This window comes from Oryctolagus cuniculus, chromosome 1 (genome assembly GCF_964237555.1).
Source record: "Oryctolagus cuniculus chromosome 1, mOryCun1.1, whole genome shotgun sequence".
Classification (NCBI taxonomy): Eukaryota; Metazoa; Chordata; class Mammalia; order Lagomorpha; family Leporidae; genus Oryctolagus; species Oryctolagus cuniculus.
This window is the reverse complement of record NC_091432.1, coordinates 230,987,733-231,004,897: the sequence shown is the minus strand read 5'-3', so window position 1 is coordinate 231,004,897 and position 17,165 is coordinate 230,987,733. Positions and strand designations below refer to the sequence as shown.

At 63.2% G+C, this 17,165-nt stretch overlaps 1 protein-coding gene and 1 non-coding gene across 9 annotated transcripts in view; both read right to left on the bottom strand.

Annotated features, from left to right (window-relative positions):
- LRSAM1 (leucine rich repeat and sterile alpha motif containing 1) overlaps positions 1-17,165 on the bottom strand; it is a 35,849-nt gene that overhangs the window by 8,357 nt on the left and 10,327 nt on the right. For all 8 annotated transcript variants that reach the window (XM_070057058.1, XM_070057056.1, XM_070057042.1 and 5 more), the window contains 11 exons: positions 15,308-15,429; positions 13,566-13,656; positions 11,542-11,672; positions 11,006-11,035; positions 9,298-9,420; positions 8,945-9,084; positions 8,120-8,164; positions 5,473-5,543; positions 4,142-4,241; positions 2,611-2,698; positions 1,332-1,406 (listed from right to left, as the gene is read on the bottom strand). In XM_070057058.1, the coding sequence (XP_069913159.1) occupies positions 1,332-1,406; positions 2,611-2,698; positions 4,142-4,241; positions 5,473-5,543; positions 8,120-8,164; positions 8,945-9,084; positions 9,298-9,420; positions 11,006-11,035; positions 11,542-11,672; positions 13,566-13,656; positions 15,308-15,429 (1,016 nt within the window). The remainder of the gene's footprint in view (positions 1-1,331; positions 1,407-2,610; positions 2,699-4,141; positions 4,242-5,472; positions 5,544-8,119; positions 8,165-8,944; positions 9,085-9,297; positions 9,421-11,005; positions 11,036-11,541; positions 11,673-13,565; positions 13,657-15,307; positions 15,430-17,165) is intronic.
- LOC127485254 (U11 spliceosomal RNA) lies at positions 6,845-6,979 on the bottom strand. The gene has a single exon (XR_007912385.2). It is a non-coding gene; the product is annotated as a U11 spliceosomal RNA (small nuclear RNA).

Genomic DNA, 17,165 nt, shown 5'->3' with positions numbered 1-17,165 from the left:
TGGGGTCTAAGGTGCCTTTCTGGGGGCGCGGGCAGGGGGCTGGCCTCTGGGACATGGGAGGCAAAGGCTTTGGCTCCCCCAGGGGCTTGGAGAACAGCTGGTACCTCCCACTGGGGCCGGGGATGTGGCTGTCTTGGCCGACACCGCTGACCAAGGCCCAGGGTGGGATGGCCCAAGGTTCAGGGATGAGGAAGGGGCCTTCCTTCCCGACCCAGGCCAAGGAGAGAGCAGCCACAGAACCATCACGGAAGCTTCTGGCTGGGCCCAGGGCAGGCGCAGGGCTGGGGAGGCTTGGCGGCTGATGTCTACGGAGCATCGCGTGCGTGCCGGGCCTGCACTGTGCACTCTGTGTGCATCGCTCCCCCTGGCTGCTGGGAGGCATCGGCGCTTCTATCTGCCCTCTGGACAAGGACCCTGAGGCTGGGAGACGTTCAGTAACTTGCCCAAGAACTCGGGGCACTGAGAGCCCTCTCTCTCTGGGATGTCCCAGCTCCGAGTATGAGCAGCAGCTGGCCTGCCGGTCACCAGCGCCCACCACGCAGCCTCAGGTGTGTCGGGGGGCTTTGGGAGGTCAGGCCCCGCAGCCAGGGACTTCTCTGTCCTGTGCCCTCGTCTGTCCCTAAGTCCCTACGACCCCACTACCCTGGTCAGAGGAATGAGCTTCATGTCCAGCAACGTGGGATTGAAATTAAAAGAGGGAAATAAAAAAGGTAAGTCGGTTCTGTTAAAAAAAAAAAAAGAAAAGAAAAGAAAAGAGAAAAAAGAACAGAAAGAGAAAAGAAACCATGGGAAATGTGAAATTCAAGTGTGCTGAGAACAATGCGATGAGCGCTGCCCCCCGAAGCCCGAAAGCCCCCGTCAGCCCCGGCCCCCAGCCCCGCCGAGGGAGGCCGCCCGCAGCAGCGGAGCCCCCCAGGCTGGCTCGGGCTCAGCCCTCGTGTCTGGCGTCAGGGCAGTGGGACCCGTGGCAGCTGCCCCTCAGCCACCTGAGCTACTGGGACAGCGGGGCCTGAGCCCGCCGTGTCCCCCAGCAAGGGGTCCCTCTGGGGACCCGGTCAGGAACACTGCCTCCCCAGCCCCGCACATGGCGGAAGTGGCGAGAACAGGCCATGCGTGCTCTGGCCAGGCCCTGGGATCGGGGCACCTACGGGGCTGCTCCAGCCCCGCTCCCGACAGCCCCTGCTGGGGTCCGGGAGGAGTGCAGACCTCTTGCCGAGCCAGCTGGCCAGGGGCCAGGTCCGACCTTGGGTGCCAGCCACGGCCTGGTAAGTCTCCCTGCTTGCCTCTGAAGGCGGAGACGCAGACGCTGGGGGCCCGGCCCCGGCACCCACCTGGTTCCGGATCTGCCGATGCATCAGGTCCTTCTTCACCTGGAGTGCCTCGAAGGCCGCCTTCTGCATGGCGCTCTGCAAAGCAGACGTGGACGCAGCCTCAGCGCCGGCGCGCACCTGCCTTGCCCGGCGCCCGCCCGGGCCAGAACCAAAGCCGTGTGCAAAGGAGCTGGGTGCATGAGTCTCTGTTTCTCAGAGAAGGACAGACGTTACTCTTCTTGGCTGAGTTTCATTTATGAGAAACAGCAGGGCAGGGAGGGAGGGACAGAGAGAGGAAGAGAGGGCTCCCAGTTGCTGGTCCAACCCTGAACGCCTGCAACAGGCGAAGCCAGGCGCTGGCACTCAGTCCGGCTCTCCCACGCGGGAGGCAGGGACCAGCCACTGCAGCCATCGCCGCTGCCTCCCAGCTCTGCATTCGCAGGAAGCTGGGGGCAGTCAGAGGCAGGAACGGAACCCAGGCGCTGACGCACGCAGGCTCGGCCAGCAGGCCGAGTGCCCTCCACCCTTGTTAGATTTGAAGTCCACACTCACCCAGGCTTGCCAGGTGGCTGCTGCGCTCGACGCCCCTGCTGCGTTACGCCCTGAATGGCCGGCACAGACAATGGCCTGGCTGCCTGCGCTGCCCCGTTTCACAGCGGGGAAATCGAGGCCCAGAGATGCGAACAGGCTGGCACTGACATGTGCACCAAGTCCCCAGCTCCAGAGCCTCCTCGAGGCAGACCCCTTAACCTCCTGCCCCCGAGCCCTCTCCACAGAGCCCCCTACAGCCCGAGTCCCACCACGGAGCCCACTACAGCCCAAGTCCCTCCACGGAGCCCCCTACAGCCCGAGTCCCCACCACGGAGCCCACTACAGCCCGAGTCCCCACCACGGAGCCCCCTACAGCCCGAGTCCCCACCACAGAGCCCCCTACAGCCCGAGTCCCCACCACGGAGCCCCCTACAGCCCAAGTCCCTCCACGGAGCCCCCTACAGCCCGAGTCCCTCCACGGAGCCCCCTACAGCCCGAGTCCCTCCACGGAGCCCCCTACAGCCCGAGTCCCTCCACGGAGCCCCCTACAGCCCGAGTCCCTCCACGGAGCCCCCTACAGAGCAGGGGCTTCTCCAGATGCGGCCCAGAGCCTCTCCCTGCTGAGGCTGACGGTCTGCCTTTCTCTGCAGTCTCTGGGCCCTTGGGTCCTTCCTGCTGTCCAGGGCAGGGCTCCCGTGAGCCCGGTGCGTCCACCCGGGCTCCTAAGCAGCGCTCTGGGCAGCACCCTCCTGCCCGGGGCCAGGCTCACCTCCTGCAGGATCTGGCTGATGGCCTTGTTCTGATCCATCTGCTGCCACGACAGGACCTGCTGGAACCGCTCGTCCATCTCGGCCATGCTGCCAGAAACACGGCGCAGGCCTCACTCCGGGCACTGCCGGGGTACCTGCCACGCGTCAGGCACCTTGGAGGAGGGCAAGGTCACTGGTCACCCAGTCAATGACCTCTGGAGCGGCTGCTGGGGGCTGGCCCAGGGCTGGGTGCAGAAGGGAGTTTGTCTGAACCCACAGCCCCGGAGGCAGGTGACAGAGCCGGGAGCTGGAGTCCCTGGAGTCCACTGGAGTCCCCTGCACAACGCCCCCTGAGACCGCTGCCTGGCGCTGCCCAGCCAACCTCCCAGGGGAGCGCCCTGCTGTGAGAGAGGTCCTGGTGGGACTCTCGCCCCAGGGCAAGGCCCACCTTTGATCCCCAAACCTGCAACCTTCCGTCCGTCCACGCCTGGGTATGGACTTGGCTTTGAACTTGCTTGCCTCCTGTAATAGCTGTGATTTACCATCTCTGAAGCAGCAGCCTCATCAAACCCTTCAGCAACTCTGGGAGATGCTGGGGTTCCCTCCGTCCCCAGGGAGGAGGGCACCTGGCCCAAGGCATCAGTTAGCAGGTGCATGTGGGGACCTGAATCCGGGCCTGCCTGATGCCAGTGCCCGCTCTCCTGAGCATGATGCGATACACCAGGAAATGAGGGAGAAAGTCCTCACACCGGCAGGGATGGGGCCAGGAGGGCGGCGGCTGTGCCGGGCCTGACACGGGAGGGGGGACACAGGAGCAGCCAGGGCTGGGCCCGAGCGTGGTGAGCCCCACGCAGCCCCAGCAGGAAAGCAGCTCCACACACCCCACGCCCAGCCTTGCAGATCCCCGGTGACTGGCTGGGGCACCAGGGTCAAGTGCACACCCCTCCCACCATGCGGCTCCTTTCCGGGCTCTGCTGCCTGCCAGCTGTGCCCCACTGCGTGTGTCACGTGGTCTCCCAGAACCTGGGTTCTGCGGGCTAACAGGACTGGGCGTGGGGGTGCCGTGAGTCAGCCCACACCCCACACTGGAGCGCTGGTGCAGGTCCCAGCTGCTCTGCTTCCAACACAGCTTCCTGCCAATGCAGCTGGGAGGCAGCAGAGCACGGCCCCAGTCCTTGGGCCCCTGCACCCACGCGGGAGACCCCCAGGGAGTTCTTGGCTCCTGCTCTGGCTTGGCCTTGCCCTGGCTGTCACGGGTATTTGGGGACTGAACCAGCGGATGGAAGATCTGTCTCCCCGCCCCTCCCCCTCCCTCTGGGACAGTCTTCCTAAAAGCTGAGCTAACAACAAGACGGCCTTCCTAGAGTTAACGAGTCAGCGCAGCAAGTCCTTAGCCTCGTGCCCGGCGAGACACGGGGTGCCTGCTGTCACTTCATCGTCGTCTGACTCGGGGTCACGGGGCGGACAGAACCGGGGGCCGTCACCGCCGCCCCGGCAGCACGGCTCGGCTCCCCCGGCTCCGGCACCCGGGGCTCCTCCTGCTTACCTTACCTGGAACAGGCCTGCCGCACCAGGTTCTGCCTCTGGGACTCGTAGGCCATCTGGATGAGCCGATTCCTACAGCTCTCGGTCAGCATGTGCTGCATGGCGGCTGCGGAGACACGGGCAGGGGGCTGAGAGGGGCGGCCGCTCCCGGGCAGCGGGGGTCGCAGGGCTCCCACCGCCGCTGAGGACGCGCCTGGAGGCTTTGCCCGCCTGCCTGGGAGTCACCTTAGTAAGTCTTTTTTTCTTTTAACTATAAAAGTACTCAGGGGCTGGCGTTGTGGCACAGCGAGTTAAGCCGCCATGTGCGTCGCTGGCATCCCATACGGGCGCTGGTTAAGTCCTGGCTGCTCCACTTCTGATCCAGCTCCCTGCTGATGGCCCAAGTGCTTGGGCCCCTGAACCCACATGGGGGACCTGGAAGGAGCTCCAGGCTCCTGGCTTCAGCCTGGCCCAGCCCTGGCCATTGTGGCCTTTTGGGGGATAAACCAGCAGATGGAGGACCTCTCTCTGTGTAACTCTGTCTTTCAAACAAATCTTTAAAACAAAACAAAACAAAACAAAACAAAAACAAAAAGTAACCTAAACCTGAAAAGCTGACTAACTAAGACTCTGAACAGTGGGCCGGCGCTGTGGTGCAGTGGGTAAAGCCGCCGCCTGCCGTGCCGGCATCCCACATGGGCGCTGGTTCGAGTTCTGGCTGCTCTACATCCCTTCCAGCCCCCTGCTAATGCACCCGAGAAAGCAGCAGCAGATGGCCCAAGTCCCTGGTCCCTGACCCACGTGGGAGACCTGGAGGAAGCCCCTGGCTCCTGGCCTGGCCCTGCTCTGGCCATTGACAACAGCCATTTGGGGAGTGGATCAGCGGATGGAAGATCTCTCTCCCCTCCTCTCTCTCTCTCTCTCTCTCTCTCCCTCTGCCTCTTCCTCTCTGTAGCTCTGCTTTTCAAATAAATACATAAATAAATCTGAAGAAAAAAAATAAAAAACACCAAAGAGCACACACACAGAATCTTCTATAAGCTTCTCTCTCAGGAGTATGATCACATTTTTATAAAAATTCTTCCAAGTTTATGCCTACTTATGCACTTTTTTAACAATTAAAAAATGTTGAGGGGGGGGTCCTACCACAAAGAACCCTGGGCTGAACATCTCGGGGCACACACGTGTCCCGGTGTCCCCCGAGCCTCTAAATACGTACAGCCAGTCCCTCAAGTCAATGACTGGACAAGATAAAGGACCGAAAGCCAGGACGTGAGCAGACGCCTGAGCCCGCGGCCGCTCCCGGTTGCCGCCGTCCGCTGTCCCCCGGAGCCCGCTCTTCCCCACCCGCCACTCACAGGCAATCTCCCGGCGCCGCAAGTTCTCGCTTTCCTCCTGGGTGATGGACATCAGCCGTTCCATTCTTATTCTAGAAAAAACCCACCATGCGTTCAGCAGGTGTGTGTGGTGCTTCTACAGGGGACCCATGATACAAACACCGCCTCCAGGAAGCCCCTGCTGATGTGTTAACTCAGATGCGGCATCGCCCACACCCACTGGGGCCGGTACCCTCCGACCCTGTAGGCAGACTGTCTTGCATAAAAAGATGAACAGTCCCCTTGCTTCCAGCTCCTGACTCCAGCACGGGAGGCAGCAGCTGATGGCTCAAGTAGTCAGGTCCCTGCTAGCCACACGGGAGACTTGGCTCTCGGTTTCTGCCCCAGCAGGGGCTGTTGCGGGCACTGGGGGAGCGAACCAGTGGGTGGGAGCTCCCTCTGTCTCTGCCTCTCAAAAAAAAAATCATAACACAAAGATAAATACTCCCTTAGAAAAATGGGCAAAGGATGCAAATAGCCATTGCCTAAATACAGGCGACCAAGGAGCACACGGGAGGATGCGCCATGGCGCTGCTGCCCCGAGAGGAAACTCTGCCCCCCACCACAGGTTGGCGGGGGCTAACCAGCACCTGCTGGTGGAGGGGGGCGGAGCTGGCAGGCGCTGTGGGACCAGCTTCACTGCCCGACGTGCGACCTCAGGACCCCAGGGCAGCAGGAGCTGCGTACTTGGTCTCTCAGGGAAGCGAGCCAGGTGCGTTGATCCTTCTACTTGTCACCTTTTCTTTTTATATTCTTTCCCTAAAATTTTTTATTTACTTGAAAGGCAGAGAGAGAGAGAGAGCTTCCATCGGCTGGTTCATTCCCCAAATGCCTGTAACTCCCAGGGCCGGGCTGGGCCAAAGCTGGGAGCCAAGAACCCAACCCAGGTCCCCAGTGGAACCCAGCTACTTGGGCCACCACGGCTGCCCCCCCGCCCCCCGCCGGGTCTGCATCCCAGGGAGCTGGAGTCGGGCCCCAGAGCTGGGCGCTGAGCCCAGGTGCTCTGACGTCGGTCAAACGCCTGCCTGCCCTCACCCTTTGCTACCATTATTAAGGCACAAGTGGTACGCCTTAATGCGGCCAACTGGAAAACAGGAAACCCAGGGAAACAAGATGGCCGCCTACGTAACTCCCACCTCTCCGGAGCGTTCGGGGTTGCCCTGGGGGTGGGTCCCTGTGCTTTCCACACACGCGTGAGCACTCTGTCTGAGGAAACACGGACGGCGTGTTCTGCTTCAGATGCAACCTCTAGGCTGGGCTGTGGGGCAGCAGCCTAAGCTGCCACTTGCAAAGCCGGTATCCTATTCCCGAGTGCCGGTGCCAGCCCTGGCTGTTTTTTTTTTTTTTTTTTTTTCCGGGCGCCAGGACCAGCGATCAGCAGCTGCCCCAATATCAAAAAACGAGGCTTCCAAAATCTGTTGACGTGGATTCCACACGAAGAGCGAACAGAGCCGCCCTACGTGCGCCACTCACGACAGAAGCCCTTTTTCTTTTTCTTTAAAGATTTATTTATTATTATTTATTTGAAAGGCAGTTACAGAGAGGCAGAGGCAGAGAGAGAGAGAGAGAGAGAAAGAGAGGTCTTCTATCCGCTGGTTCACTCCCCAGATAGTCGCAACATCTGGAGCTGGGCTGATCCGAAGCCAGGAGCCCAGAGCCTCCTCTGGGTCTTCCATGTGGGTGCAGGAGTCCAAGGACTTGGGCCATCTTCTACCGCGTTCCCAGGCCATAGCAGAGAGCTGGATCAGAAGTGGAGCAGCCGGGACTTGAACCGGCGCCCATATGGGATGCCAGCACTGCAGGTGGCATGTTTACCCGCTACACCACAGCCCTGGCCTCTGCTCTGCTTCTGATCCAACTCCCTGCTAATGAGCCCAAGAGGGCATCAGGTGATTTCCCAAGTGCCTGGGCCCCTGCCATGCATATGCTAGACGCAGACGGAGTTCCAGGCTCCTGGCTTCGGCCTGACGCAGCCCTGGCCATCGACACCATTTGGGGAGTGAATCAGTGGATGGAAGGTAGGTCTCTCTCTCTCTCCCTCCTTCTCTATTACTCTGCCTTTCAAATGAATAAATCAATATATATTTTTAATGATCTGCTTTTCCCAGGCCATTGGCTGGGAACTGGATCCAAAGTGGGGCAGCCGGGCCATACACCAGCGCCCAATGGGATGCCAGTGTGGCCTGTGGCAGCTTTGCCCACTGTGTCACAATGCCAGCCCTGAATAAATGAATCTGAGAAGAGAAGAGAAGCCCACCACTTTCCACCTAGCACACCCTGTGCGTCCCTCGATGAGGGGGTTCTTTAATGGTCTTCACCGGGACACTGATGGCTCCAGGTTATCCCCTCACATGGAATTTATGTAACCAAAGGTTTTTTTTCCCCAGAAATATGTTTTTTTTTTTTTTGCACTTTTTATACTAATAGCATAGGTGGACATCGTACACGGCCTGCCTACATCTCTGAGTTTCTCTCAGGAGCACACGTCGTGTCTGAAGCAGCCGGCAGGCAGGGCACCCTTTCAGGAAATACCCTCTAAAACTCTCTTCTGGCTTCCGGGAAGCCCTCGGCCGCCCCGCCCCGCCCCTCCCCGCCCCGCCCCGCAGCTGCAGGCCTGGAGGGCGCTCACCTTTCATTTTCCAGCGTCTTCAGAATCTCCGAACTTTTCTTTTGCCTGCGAAGGAAACCAAAGCCGGGCCCTGCTGTCACCGGCGGCCCCGTCAGCGGCTGCACCGGTAGCGCCGTCACCGGCAGCACCATCACCAGTGGCCCCATCACCGGCAGCGCTGCCCTGCTGCGGGGCTGAGGGCCTGGGCCGGGGCGTCTGGACCCCACCACCAGGAACTCTGGGTCCTCGGGCCAGTTCCTCAAACCGTTCCAGGCCCCAGGTCCCTCCCCTGTGACGCGGGAGTGACAGACACAAAGCCACACAACCCTGTACAGGCTAAGTGGGCAAACGCGACCGAGCGCTGGGCCCACGCAGCTTCCCTGGGCTCCCTCAGGCCTCTGTCAAGGGACACAGGGGACAGGAAAGGGGCAGCCGGCGGCAGCGGGGGTGGGGCTAAAGCCTGTTTCTGGAATCTTCCTGCTGCAGACCCCTCCCCGGACTCTCTCGGCTCCTCTCGCTCTCGCTCTCACTCTCTGTCTCTCTGGCTCACCAAGCCCTGCTCGCTGCTGTCCCAGCCCCAGCCTCGGCTGGGACTTGTAGGGGCCAATCTCACTCCAGGGGGAGTGGCCGGCCTCAGCTGCAGCGGGGCGCCGTCTCCACCTGCCAGGCCACCCACCTCGGGGTCGGGGGTGGGGTGGGGACCGGACCCCGCGGCGCTGCGCTGGGTGCGAGGGGATGCAGCCAGAGTGGATTCTGAGGAGGGCAAGCTGGGCAGGGGCAGAGACCGGGGGAGAGGCGGGCCCAGCCCAGGCTCCCCCGAGGGCAGTTCCGGCCCGGGAGCCGGACCTCTGGTTCTCCTGGAGAAGTTTCTGGATCCGGCTGGAGATGTCCTGCTCAGTCTGCTTCAGCTGCTCCTGCAGCCGCTGGCGCTCTGTGTCCAGGTGGCGCTGGCGCTCGCTCAGGCCCTGCTCCAGCCGAGACTGCTCCTGTGGCCGGGAGGGGTGGAGGCCTGAGCCTTTGGGGACCCCGCAGACGCCGTGGGCCCTGGGGGCACCGACTGGGGACGGGAGAGGAGTTTCCGTGGTTTCTGGGCCGGCTCCACCCCCGCCAGGCCTGCACGGCAGGAGGCTGGGCCGCGGACAGGACAGGGACGGAGGGAGCGCCGGCCCCGGCCTGGCCGCCCCGCGGGCCTCACGGACCTGCCTGACCGTCTGCAGGACCTCCTCCTTCTCACTGCTGTGCTGCTGCAGCAGCTGGGCGTGCTCTCGCTGCCCGAGCTCCAGGCGCCGCTCAAACTCCAGCTTCTCCAGCGTCTTCTGCTCCTGCGGGAAGGACAGCCCGGTGACGGGGGACCCGGGGGCAGGGGGACGCAGCCCGGTGACGGGGGACCCGGGGGCAGGGGGACGCAGCCCGGTGACGGGGGACCCGGGGGCAGGGGGACGCAGCCCGGTGACGGGGACCCGGGAGCAGGGGGATGCAGCCCGGTGACGGGGGACCCGGGAGCAGGGGGACGCAGCCCGGTGACGGGGACTCGGGGGCAGGGGGATGCAGCCCGGTGATGGGGGACTTGGGGGCAGGGGGACGCAGCCCAGTGACGGGGGACCCAGGGGCAGGGGGACGCAGCCCGGTGACGGGGACCCGGAGCAGGGGGACGCAGCCCAGTGACGGGGACCCGGGGGCAGGGGGACGCAGCCCGGTGACGGGGACCCGGGGGCAGGGGGACGCAGCCCGGTGACGGGGGACCCGGGGGCAGGGGGACGCAGCCCGGTGACGGGGGACTCAGGGGCAGGGGGACGCAGCCTGGTGACGGGGACTCGGGGGCAGGGGGACGCAGCCCGGTGACGGGGAGCCGGGGGCAGGGGGACGCAGCCCGGTGACGGGGACCCGGGGGCAGGGGGACGCAGCCCGGTGACGGGGACTCGGGGGCAGGGGGATGCAGCCCGGTGATGGGGGACTTGGGGGCAGGGGGACGCAGCCCGGTGACAGGGACCCGGGGGCAGGGACGCAGCCCGGTGACAGTGGACATGGGAGCAGGGGGACACAGCCCGGTGACGGGGGACCCGGGGGCAGGGGGACGCAGCCCGGTGACGGGGGACCCGGGGGCAGGGGGACGCAGCCTGGTGACGGGGACTCGGGAGCAGGGGGGACACAGCCCGGTGACGGGGGACTCAGGGGCAGGGGGACGCAGCCTGGTGACGGGGACTCGGGGGCAGGGGGACGCAGCCCGGTGACGGGGACCCGGGGGCAGGGGGACGCAGCCCGGTGACGGGGGACCCGGGGGCAGGGGGACACAGCCCGGTGACGGGGGACTCGGGGGCAGGGGGACGCAGCCCGGTGACGGGGACTCGGGGGCAGGGGGACGCAGCCTGGTGACGGGGACTCGGGAGCAGGGGGGACACAGCCCGGTGACGGGGGACCCGGGGGCAGGGGGACGCAGCCTGGTGACGGGGACTCGGGGGCAGGGGGACGCAGCCCGGTGACGGGGGACCCGGGGGCTGGGGGACGCAGCCTGGTGATGGGGGTCCTGGGAGCAGGGGGACGCAGCCTGGTGACAGTGGACATGGGAGCAGGGGGACGCAGCCTGGTGACGGGGATCCTGGGAGCGGGGACGCAGCCCGTTGACGGGGGACTCGGGGGCAGGGGGACACAGCCTGGTGATGGTGGACATGGGAGCAGGGGGACGCAGCCCTCGACGCCCCCGGCCCGGCTCTAATGAAACGAGCTGTCCACGGCCCAGGATGGCGGCTCGGCGTGGGGGCTGGGCTCGACCTCCGGGAGGCTCAGTCTCCTCAATGGGGAGGTAGGAAAATGTGGCCTTGAGCTCTGACTCGGAGCCGGGAAGACGCCTTCTCAGACAGCTCGTGAGCCGGGGTCTCTGAGCACAGTGCGAGGCGGGGGGTTCCTTACCTTCCGTTTCTCGTAGTCCGAGAACCTGTTCTGTGGGGAGAGACGGCGGTCAGCAGCGGTGCTCACGGCACCGAGTCACAGGGCACCGGAGCAGGGCTGGGTGTCCATAAATGGTGGCTCCGGGGGACACCGCGTGGGAGCCACTGGTGCTGCCGTGGCTGGGCACTGGGGGAAGCGGCGCCGCAGGGCAGTCCTGGGGACAGAGCGCTCACCAGGCCCGGGGCCGCCAAAACAAGACCGGGAAAGCGGACGTGTGATTCCCCAGCGCCCGCATCGCAGGACAAACGCTGCGGACGGCTCAAACGCCTGCCACAGCTGAGCGCGTCGCTACGGCGGGGGGAGCGTGAACCACAGCTACTGCCTTTGCCGGGTGGAACTCTGTTCCACTTGTGAAAGGCACGGCGGGGAAGCGCTCCCCCAGCACAGGGTCGCAGGATCTGCCTCGCGGGACGGCGCTTCAGGGCAGGAGCGGGAGGGAGGGGTGCGGACGGCGTTCCCAGGGGACATCGGCACAGGCACCGCACCCACCACCGTACCTGCCACTCTACCTCCTCCCTCGACCATCTGTCCGCCGGCCCATCGGGGCTGTCCCGGGAGGGCTCGGCTCCGTCTTGCTCCAGAACCGGCAGCAGGTACTGGGAAGGGGGATAGTATTCCAGTCCCGACTCTGCAAGGGAGGAGCACAGGCGGACCGGCAGTGGGGACGCGGCCCAGGCCCCCGCAGCTCCGTCCCCACGGCCCTGGCCCTCCTCCTGCCTCCCTGGCGGCCCACCCTGCCTGGCCCAGTCCACGGCTCTCTTCCTGGTCCTGAGCCCTGGGCCTGGAGTGTGCTGAGTGCCCGGCAACGGTCAGCTGAGTGACCAAGTGCATGGAAGGACGAGTGAGGAGGAGGGCGCGGGAAAGCCCGCCGCCGGCAGAGAGGCCCGCAGCCCGAGCCCAGCTTCCTCGTGGCTCCCCGCACCGGCAGGGCCTCAGCGCCCCGCCTTCCTTCTCCGGCCTGCCGTGTTCCCGGGGGTTCACACCATTCCCCTTCTCTACCGGCCTGCTTGCCTTCTGCGGACATTTAACCACACCGCGGCAGGAAGTGCCTACGGTTTATTCTGAGTGAAGAGAGCAGGGCGCAGAATCAGGTACTCTACTCTATTATTTTTTCCTGTTCAACACATCTTTTATGTTCTTTTTAAAAATTTTATTCCAGAGGCAGAGAGAGCCAGCCAGCGAGACAGAGCTCTTCATCTGCTGGTTCACCCCCAGATGCCAGCAGCCGCTGGGGCAGGCCCGAGCTGGGAGCCAGACACGCCATCCAGGTCTCCCCAGAACCAAACTACCTCAGCCATCAGGGCTGCTTCCCAGGCTTTGTGTTAGCAGGAGCCAGGAGCCAGGGGCCAGGGGCCAGGGCCAGGGCCTAGGCCCTCCAAGGAGGAATGCAGGAGTCTTAATTAGTCCTGACCACCAGGCCAATCCCCTGGCCCAAACAGTATCCCGGGGGAGGAGAAGCTGTGGCTTAAATATAAACATTTGTATTTATTTACATTCATTTTATTGAAAGGCGGAGGGGCAGAGCTACACCCCTGCCGACAGAGATCACCCATCCACGGTTACCCCGCAAATGCCCACAACAGCCAGGGCTGGGCCAAGCTGGAGCCAGGAGCCCGGGACTCAGCCTGGCTCCCCCACTCACACCTGTGGCAGGGAGCCAGGCTGCCGAGCCGTCGCCTGCTCCCTCCAGGGCATGCGTGAGCAGAGAAGCTGGGCTGCGAAGCCGGCACTGATGTGGGATGCAGGTGTCCCAGTGGGCAACTTAACCTCTCTGCCAGACGCCCGCCCCAGAGGCGGTCACTGAAGTCCTGCTCACCAGCGCTCCGTGATTAGTGCTGCCTGTCTCCTGACGAGCAGGTGAGGCGCCTTTTACCCACGGGACCTCCAACTGAGCCCGGCCGACCCCTGCTGTGCAATGGCGTCCCCACCCCGACCCCACCACCAGATGAGCGTGAGGCTTGGCTCTGTCCCCCGAGCCCCGCAGGTGACAGGAAGCCCTCTCTGAGAGCGCCCTGCTCCCCCAGCCCTGGCTGCAGGGACGCAGCCCCTTCTGCCGGCCCAGTCCAGGCCCCCGGCGTCTCCCCACCAGCATCCTCACTGGCTTCGCGCTCCGGTCCCTTCTCCTCAGTGCAGCCGGAATGATCGTGAAGAGCTAACCTGGCGCCCTCCCTCTCCGCCTGGCCCCGGCCCCCCGCCCGGGCACGCTCTCCACCGCTCTCTGTCCTGGGCTGGGACCCGCAGCCACACCGGCTCTCTCTGCGTCCCGCCAGGGGCTGTGCCGCCCCTCGAGGCCCCTCCGCCGAGGACACCGTCTCTCCTGTGCAGCCCTAACCGTCCCGCAGGTGCCAGCCTGGTTTCTGACAACCCAGACGCCCTGACCACAGTCTGGAGCTGAGCTTCCTCTGTCATCACGTCTTATGCCTGTTTCCCGGGGACTCCGAGCTCCGAGCAGGCAGGCGCTGTGGCCAGGGGGGTCTCTGCTGCCCTTGGTGGCTGCGGGAGGCGGGAGGGCTGGCTTTACCTCTGCAGAGGAACTGCTGCACGGCCGCGGTGCCGGCGCCACACACGTCCTGGGGCGGGTAGACCATGGACGCGGCGTCGAGGCTCAGCGTCTGCAAACACAAGGGGACCCTTCCTCACCGCTCAGAACAACCGGAAGCCACCTGAGTCACCTCTAGTCTGTGGGCTTCCTGTCTGTCCCTGCTTAGCAGGTGGGCACCGAGAGCAGACGGCCACGCTGTCTGGTTATGTACTGCTGCGTGCCCACACTGACCACGGCAGCCAGCTCACGTTTTTGGATTTAAATTCATGAGTGAGGGACTGAGAGGAATGACAGACTGCATAGAGACTATGAGTCCATCTGGCTAAAAAGCATACCAATAAACACACTCACATTGGATAGTGCGGGGAATATTTGCAGGAACATCTCAAACTCAAAGTGCTTTCCTCTAAAGAGGAGATTCTGGGGCACTATCTACATGGAATTTGGTCTTAATATTTGAATTTTTAAAGCAATAGCATGACTTTTTAAGTTAAGAAATGCAAATGTTTGCAGGAGCACACATGCACACGCTCACGGGTGTGCGCAGCCGAGGAGGCGGGGCCTGGGTCCCCCCCCCCACGAAGCTGTCCCTACCCACAGCCCCAACTGTTTTAAGCTGATCTCCCCTCCTACTGACTGACCACTCCCTTCCCCAGCCCTCTGCTCCCATCGGTGCCCGCAGGAGTGACCGGAGGCCTTTGTGGGAACACATTAGCTTTCATACCTGGGACGCAGACAAGGCCGGGGAGGGGGCTCAGGGGAATCCCGAGGGGGAGGCCAGGCTCTGGCTGCACAGGAAGGCTGTCTCAGGCCCCGCCCAGCCCTGGGCAGCACAGCCTGCACACTGCAGGCATCGTGTGGCCATGCACTGCACAGGCAGGTGTGGGGGACCCTGCTCTGACTGCCTGGGGCTGGGGACCCCAGGGCAGAAAACGCCATCCTGGGAAGCTAGTGGAAAGCAGGTTGCCCCCTCCCACATTATCAGTCACCACATAAGGGGGGGGGGTTAAGAGCTCCAGGCTACATTGTCCAGCGTGGCGGCTGCAAGCCACGCGTGACCACGAAGTTCACACTTCAGTGAATCAAAATGAAATCCAATGTATCCTCGGCTCCTTGTCGCACTGGCCACGTTTCAAACACTCAGGGGTGGTAGGTGGCCAGCGGTGGCCGCGCTGGCCGCTCAGGTCACAGGAGATCTGCGTTAGTGGGGGGAGCAGCTACTGGACACAGCCCCTGGCTTCAGACCCGTGTCCCCTTGCCCAGCTGTGCGACCATCAGCAGGTACTGCAGATCCCTCGAGGTTAACAGGCGTGGCCCGACACAGGGGGCTGTGTGACGGGCGCCGTGCTAACACGGGAGCCTGACCTTGCACGTAGCAGGGCCACTGCTGCCTCTCATCCTAAAAGCTTTGCCCAAGGCGCCACCAAGAAGTTCTGCGTTCTGGGACAGCTTAAGGACTAGCTGCTAGACCCACGCGGCTACACGTTGAGTCAGCAGATTTGAGAGATCCTTGGAGGCACCTGTCACCTCTCACGTGCTCAGTGGCCACACGTGGCTGGTGGCCACCAATTCAGACAGCAGGGTCCGGATGCTTCCAGTCTCTCAGGGGTCTCTGTGACCAGGGCAGGCCCTCGGGAAAGTGGGAGGGAGGTGGGCCAACCAGAGAGGCGCCCCGCCCCGCCCCGGCCCAGCGCCAGCGGCTCCAGCGGCTCCCTGCTCACCTCCAGGGTCCGGACGTGAGCCAGCATCTGCGGCAGCCTCTGCACGTCGTTCTCGCTGACGTCCAGCGTGCGCAGGCTCCGCAGCTCGCCCAGGCTGTCTGGAAGCTCCTTCAGCCTGTTGTCTGGAGAGAGCCCCGGCACAGCTCAGCACGGGGCGCCGGCAGCAGCTGCTTGCTGACACCTGCCAGGTGGTGGGTGTGCGAGTGTGGCTTGTGCGAGCGTGTGACAGTGTGTGCAAGCACGTGCATGTGTGTGCCAGGGTGTGGAAGTGTGTGCCTGTGTATAAGCATGTATATGTGTGGAAGTGTGTGCCTGTGTGTAAGCGTGTGCCGGTGTGCGCAAGCACGTGCATGTGTGTAAGCATGTGCATGTGTGTGCCAGTGTGTGCAAGTGTGTGCCTATGTGTATGTGTGAGTGTGTGTGGGGAGCAACTGGGAGCAACTCGGACTAGACTAAGTTACTGGAATTAAGACTTATTCTATGCATCTGCTCTCCCACAATATGGCGCTGGGAGAGGAGGAAACAGCTTCTACCCAGCTGCCTCTCACCAACTTGACAAGCTGCAGGACCTGCTCCTGATTGGAGGAGAGCAGCGTACTCGGCGTGTGGGTAGCAGAGTTGGGATTGGCGGAAGAGGACTATAAAGGAGGAGAGAGACAACATGCACGGGGAACATCTATCTGAAGGAACACCCGTGCAGCCCCCGAGAGAGCCGGCCGGCGGTGTGCCGCTCCCCCGCGGAAGTGGGGAAAGTGGCAGGGGGAACCGCCCTTCCACGGAGGTGGAAGGGACGGTAGCCAACCCGGGAAGAACCAGCAGCAAACCCGGGGAGGGCCGAGCAGACAAAAGAACAGCGCAGGGTCCTGTGTCGTTCCTCCACGAAGAGGGGGAGCAACAAGTGTGTGCATCTGTATGTGTAAGCATGTGCCTGTGCGTGCAAGTGTGTGCCTGTGTATAAGCATGTATATGTGTGTGCAAGCACGTGCACGTGTGTGCCAGGGTGTGGAAGTGTGTGCCTGTGTGTAAGTGTGTGCCTGTGTGTGTAAGCATGTGCATGCCTGTGTGTGGAAGTGTGTAGGTGTGCGTGTAAGCATGTGCCTGTGTGTGGAAGGGTGTAGGTGTGCATGTAAGTGTGTAGGTGTGCGTGTAAGCGTGTGCCTGTGTGTATGTGTGGGTGCGTGCATCTGTGTATGTGTAAGCATGTGCCTGTGTGTGCAAGTGTGTGCCAGTGTGTGCAAGTGTGTAGGTGTGTATAAGCATGTATATGTGTGTAAGCACGTGCATGTGTGTGCCAGGGTGTGGAAGTGTGTAGGTGTGCGTGTAAGCGTGTGCCTGTGTGTATGTGTAAGAATGTGCCTGTGTGTGGAAGTGTGCACCTGTGTAAGCATGTGCCTGTGTGTATGTGTGCGTGTGCCTGTGTGTGGAAGTGTGCACCTGTGTAGCGTGTGGATGTGTGTATGGGTAAGCAGGTGCCTGTGTGTGCATGCACGCCTGTCTCCGGCCCTCGAGGCACACACCAGGCCCTGGAACAGGACGCTGGGGTTTGGGTTCAAAGCCCTGGCTCACGTCCCCACTCCAGCCTCCAAGCTGAGCGGCTTTCCCTCTGGGCAGCAGCACTAGGACAGCCCTGTTCGGCCTGGCGGAACCCAGGGGGTTCCCCGAGACGCTGCGTGCAGCCAGGGCTGATGGAAGCGGATTGCTTCCTGGCACCACTGGCTCCATCGCTCCTCCTCCGCTAGTTGGGTAGACGGAGGCCTTCTGTGCGGCGAGCGCTCAGGGCAGTGACAAGAGGTGAGTGCCGGGGCGGCGGGGAGAGGCACGGAGACCACGGCAGGATCCTGGCCCCCACTCGCTCGCT